Source organism: Protopterus annectens, chromosome 2.part1 (genome assembly GCF_019279795.1).
Source record: "Protopterus annectens isolate FY-2018-M chromosome 2.part1, PAN1.0, whole genome shotgun sequence".
Classification (NCBI taxonomy): domain Eukaryota; kingdom Metazoa; phylum Chordata; order Ceratodontiformes; family Protopteridae; genus Protopterus; species Protopterus annectens.
Window position 1 is genome coordinate 291,894,901 of NC_056729.1, and position 5,539 is coordinate 291,900,439.

Sequence of the window (5,539 nt, forward strand, 5' to 3'; positions counted from 1 at the left end):
CCATTCACGTACACAAATCATCGACTATCTTATAGAAAAAAATCTTCGATGTATCAGCCATAGTAAAATTCTTATTTTTATAATATAATTACAGCATCAGGAACAGTTGCCACATGGTGAACATCCAGTCACAACTGTTCTAGTCAGTATAGCTTAAAAGCCCCAAAATGTTGTGATAATGTTCTACCCCTTCTCAAAGTGAACTTACTTTTATTTGGAAGAATTTCGAGATGACCCAATGTTTATTAATAATATTCATAAGCATGTTACTATTACTCCATTAAGTTGACATAAAAGCCAGATGTTAAGCATGAGCTATCAGACTATAGCTTCACTTTAAAAATGGCATAATCATTCTGAGCTCCAGAGAAGCAAAACTGCATTAAAACCAATATACTGTGCAATCTTTATCATGTTTGTAGGTGTATGAATGAATGTGTATAAAACAGAAACAGATAAAACAAAAAAATTATGTAATACAATAGTATTATTTAGAAAAAGATAAGGCAATAATTTCTACAATAATGTCATTATAGCTATAATAGCAACATCAAAACAGAAGTTTGTAATACAACAGCATTATTTAATAAAAGATAAGAAATGTCTTTTTAAACTAATGTCATTATATAGTAGCAATGCATAGATTCATGGATTGTTACTATGATAACACCCTAGGGGGCCTTTCAAAACCTATCCAAGTTTTCCCAAAAGAATAATGATGCCCTGTATCCAAATAGGACATTAAAGGCCAGGCATTTATAAACCATCTCTATCCATACAGGACATGGGTACTAGGCCTGGTATAAACTTCATATTCTCCATCCACTGCCCTAGGTTGCACTTAAATTGGGTAATAGATTAACTCAGTTTTACATGGAGGGGAAGCCTGTTCCATAGGAGAGACAGACACATGTCTATCTCTCCAGCAGTTTAAGTCACAAACAAAATTCAGGTCCATAGAACTTCATCAAGTTCATATGGGGTTAATGTGGGTTTACACATGGTTGGTTATATCATGCCATTTAGATACTGTCTTCAGGTCCAAACTAGATCAGCTGTAGGCAAAAGCTGCCTCTAGAGGAAATAACATAAAATAACTACAAATAAAAAAAAGAAATATGAGAAGGCTTAAGAGCAGAAGTGAAGTCTACCAATATCAAAGCAAAAAAATGTATGTCACTTAAAATATACAAACTGACTAGTATACAGGAAAATTACAGTGCAAAGGGATGTAGAGATTTATGACCATCCATAATAATCTTAAAGAAACTCGGGTTACTGCTTATTTTGTTTATTATTCTGTTTTTCTTCTGGTCACTGCAGGTAAGCATTCTTTGTCATAATGCTGTAGACAAATGCAGTTATCTGTTAGCATGAACACAAATACTTAAGGCCAACATTGCTAAACAAAATGAATACAATTCAAATAAAAAAAAATACAATGAATGCTTAAAAGTAGAAATGATTGCTGTTTATGTTAAGGGGAAAAAACAAGAGCATTGCTGAAAAAATAAAAAATGGTAGGCATACTGGTAAATTGTAATATAGATCAGCACAGAGATTTTGAAGCATCTACAAAAGGGTTAAGGAAATTAATTTATTTTATTTTCAGTTGGTTTGAGGATAGCATTCTTTAATTTTGCCCAGAATAATTGCTGGTCCTTTTTCTCTAATGGCCAATCCAGGTAAGTCTTTTTTGTCATGAGTCTAGCTAATCTGTGATAGTAAGAGATCTCCTCCAAGGAGATCTTCTCCAAAAGGATCAGTAGTAGACAGTCTCTGCTTTCAGCAATCAGTCTATAAGTGGTCATCTTCATCTCCAAGGAACACCACTGGCTCTGCAAGTAATTGTGTGTAACTATACAAATGGTCCAACGGCTTTTCTGAATGTTGTCTATGATATTGTCCACAATATTCTTGCCCAGTTCAAAGTCCCTGTTGTGCAAGCAAAGTGTGACGAATGATGGACCAGTTTGTTCCAGGTTTGGAAGAAGCTGGTTTACAACCCATTCTTCATCATAGCTGCTGTAGGATACAAATGCATCATATTGATACTTATCCCCATGTCTTCTGGAAATCCTGCTGTTTAGCCTTTCTCTGACTAAGTAATACAAATATAATAAGTTCCACCAGATGCTTTCATGTAGCAATGCAAATAGAATAAAGGACAGTGTGATACAGAAGGTTAACATGAACAATGTAAATTCTAGCACTGGTGGACACTGTGTATCAAGAAAATCAAGAAAGTTAAACTCGATCGCCTGAGTTGAACAAGTCTGCAAACTAAAGTCAAACACCTGTACATGAATATTGGTAGCTAGCCATTCAATTATCCAGTGCATCTCACAGTTGCATTTAAAATCAACATCATGGAAATAAATGTACTCAAGTTTTTCCAGACTGTTAAATATTCCATATTGCAACACTATAATGGTCTGTTGTTCCACTATTAAACCATGCAGGGATCTGAGGTCCTTAAACATGTTGACTGTAAAATGTGTTATCCCAGAATTCTTCAGATGTAGGGTTTGCAGTTTGTCCAAACCATAGAACAGGACCTCTGCATCAATAAGAGACCTTTGTATATCTCGGTATATGTCTTCTAAATAAAGGTTTTCCAAACTGTGTAAGTAAGGAATTGTTGAATTTAATTGACTTTTTGTGTGTATTTCATCCTGACTGGAACTGTAATGTAAAAGTCTGAGGTTAGTAAAATACTCCAGTGCAGGTAGCCCTGTTAAACACACAAACAGACAATTTTTCCAAATATATAGTTCCTCTATTTGTGAAAATGGAAATGTATCACATCCAAGTACCACTTTCAAAGCTTCAACTTCTAAAACTTCCAGAGAATGCATAAATGGGAATAACAACTCATCCTCCAGCCATATTTGACTGCCAAAAGTTTTGATAGATACTTTATATAGGTGACCTTTGACTTCTCCAAAACAGTATAGGTGCTTCACATCATCAGCTAAGCTTATCTTGAGTTCTTGGAGTTTGTTTGTTTGATAAAATGCCATGGCATGAATTTCCTTTAATTTATTCTGATACAAGTTTAGTTTTGTAAGTTGGTTTAAACCATTAAAAGTATCCATGTTTATTTGAAAAATGGCATTGCCCTCCAGATTTAATAGTTTCAGACTATCCAGACCAATGAAGGCAGAATCCTCAACTTGAGTAATCTTGTTGTCATTCAGCAACAAAGTCTGAAGGTTCTTCAAGCAAAAGAACTGTCCATTTTTTATCAGCTGAATATCATTGGATGAAAGAGCCAAGCATGTGAGCTCAAGCTTGATGATCTGCTTAGTATCATTAGGGCAGAGTTCAAGAAATGAAATTGCATTTTCAGAAGCAATTAATTCCTTTACATTTGCAAATGTATATATTAAATCTGATGTGAGGCTGGTCAAATAATTTTCTGTAAGATCCAGTCTCTTCAATGTCTTTAGTTGGATTTCAGTGATGTTAAGTTCAGAGATGTCATTGTGGTTTAATAGCAACTGTTGGATTTGAAAATGCTGCACCATGCTGCATACAGGAAAATTGTTATCAAGACCTATACGTTGCAAAGAAAGAACGTCAATCCTTTGTATACCAGCATTAAATAGATCTTTTATATTTAGGGATGATATATCAGCTTTCAGGAAAGATAAATATGGAAAATCACACAAGGCATGTTTCTCAATTTTCTCTAACCTGTTTGTACTGAGGTCAAGGTATGAAACATTTAGTGGCAGAAAAAAAGGTTGCATTCTGGTGGAAAGGGATAGACAGTCATCTTTGTTTATAACTTCAATATTGTTGCTAAAGAGTGACAGGTTTCTCAAAGCTGAAAGTGTGCTTAAATGTTTTGTAACATCTGATAAATTAGTAATTTCATTATAATTTAAACTAAGAATTTCCAGGTGAATTAGAGTAGAAAGAACTGTCCAGTTGAGTTGGCTGAAATGAATGCCCATTATGTATAGTTCTTTTAGTGAATAAAGCCCAGTTAATGCATCCATATTAAAAGTTATGTTCTTGCAAATATGTATCCAGAGAAGACTCAGGTGCCTGAGACCTTCAAAGGCACCAGGCATAAAGTGAAAACTGTTTTTTATGTATACAGCAGTTAGATTATAAAAACGAGATAGTCCACCTGGCCTGAAAATTCCATTAATCTGAAAAAAACACATGGCATCTGTCTCATCTGGGATATTCTTCATGTCGCTAATAATGTCCTTACTTTGTTTACAGATAGCAATTGCCATGAAGTCCCTTTTTCCAAATTCATCAGGACACATAGAAACATCTGTCAAAGTGAAACCTTGAAAATCCTTTTTGAACAGCTGGCATTTTTTTGTAGTCATTCCAATGGATGTAGTATTCAAAAGAAGTAAAATAACCCAGCTAGAAAATGTCGGCAGCAGTGCTTTAAATGAGCCCATTCTAATATTTTCTGTGTTTCTGTATCCTCTTGCAGTGTCTTACTCGTCTGTAAAGGTAGTTGGTAGACTTGTGTTTTTTTGCAGAAGAACAAGTTGCTACATTCAGAACAGGAACACATTTCATTGTCATGCTGATTACACTGACAGGATAATGAAAGAGCTTTTATAAAAGGAAACTAACATTTTCTAGTTTCACATTTTCTATTTATTTTACTTTCTACTGTAGCCGCATGTTCCTAATGTTGTGTCATAGCTTGTGTTGTTTATAAGGCTTCCTGATTCCTCAAGCGTTGTCACCCCCCATTCAGTCATGCTGTCTGTAAAGGTAGTAAGTTCTTTGGGGCTTTTAATGCAGCATCATCCAGGAGAGTCATGAAATAGGGTTCATCGTTTTATTTTATTTATTTATTTATTTATTTTTAATTTGGGTCTGCCTCTAAAAGCTGCAAGAACTCCAGCTTGTGGATGTAGATATCTCCGGCCTCCAGAATGGGCACTTTTGGGGTTGCCGTTGTCTATACAGCCCAAGCCTACTGATATAGCAGTGTTAATCTGAACCACCTTAGAAGTTCATTTCTATCTCCACCCCCTTTTATGAATACAGAACTGCAACAGTGTAATGGAAAGGTAGGCATAGCAAAAGTGTCCCAGTGCTTCATATTCTTGTTATTACAAACCTACACCATATACGCCATTCTGTACAGACACAGCAGAAGTGCCCCACTATGGGTTCTCTTCATATTCTTTTTGTTACAAACTTACATGATATACCACTCTGTAGAGACACAGCAACCTTCCCAGTGCTTCATATTCTTTTTGTTACAAACTTACACAATATACACTGTTCTACTGCTACATTGTTTTTAGAACTGCATTCCTTTAATCACTCCTCTTTCCCAGACCTGCCTCACTTTGTTGCTCCCCAGCCTATTGGCAATACATAACCGTTATTCCTTAAATCAAGGTTCACAAAATAAAAATCACTGCATTGCAGTAAATGACAAGAGTATTAATAACAGATTATTGAATGCATATGATGATGGGAATTTCTAGCAGTTTGATGAAGGCAGGTTGTCTCATACTATTACCTCTAGTATGACTTCTGTGTA

General features: G+C 35.2%; 1 protein-coding gene across 1 annotated transcript; it reads right to left on the minus strand.

Moving 5' to 3' along the window:
• Positions 1-1,275: 1,275 nt before the first annotated feature.
• Positions 1,276-5,337, minus strand: LOC122794028 (toll-like receptor 13). Its single transcript, XM_044062139.1, has one exon. The coding sequence runs from the start codon at positions 4,428-4,430 to the stop codon at positions 1,593-1,595; it is 2,838 nt and encodes a 945-aa protein (XP_043918074.1). The 5' UTR covers positions 4,431-5,337; the 3' UTR covers positions 1,276-1,592.
• Between the last annotated feature and the right edge of the window lie 202 nt (positions 5,338-5,539).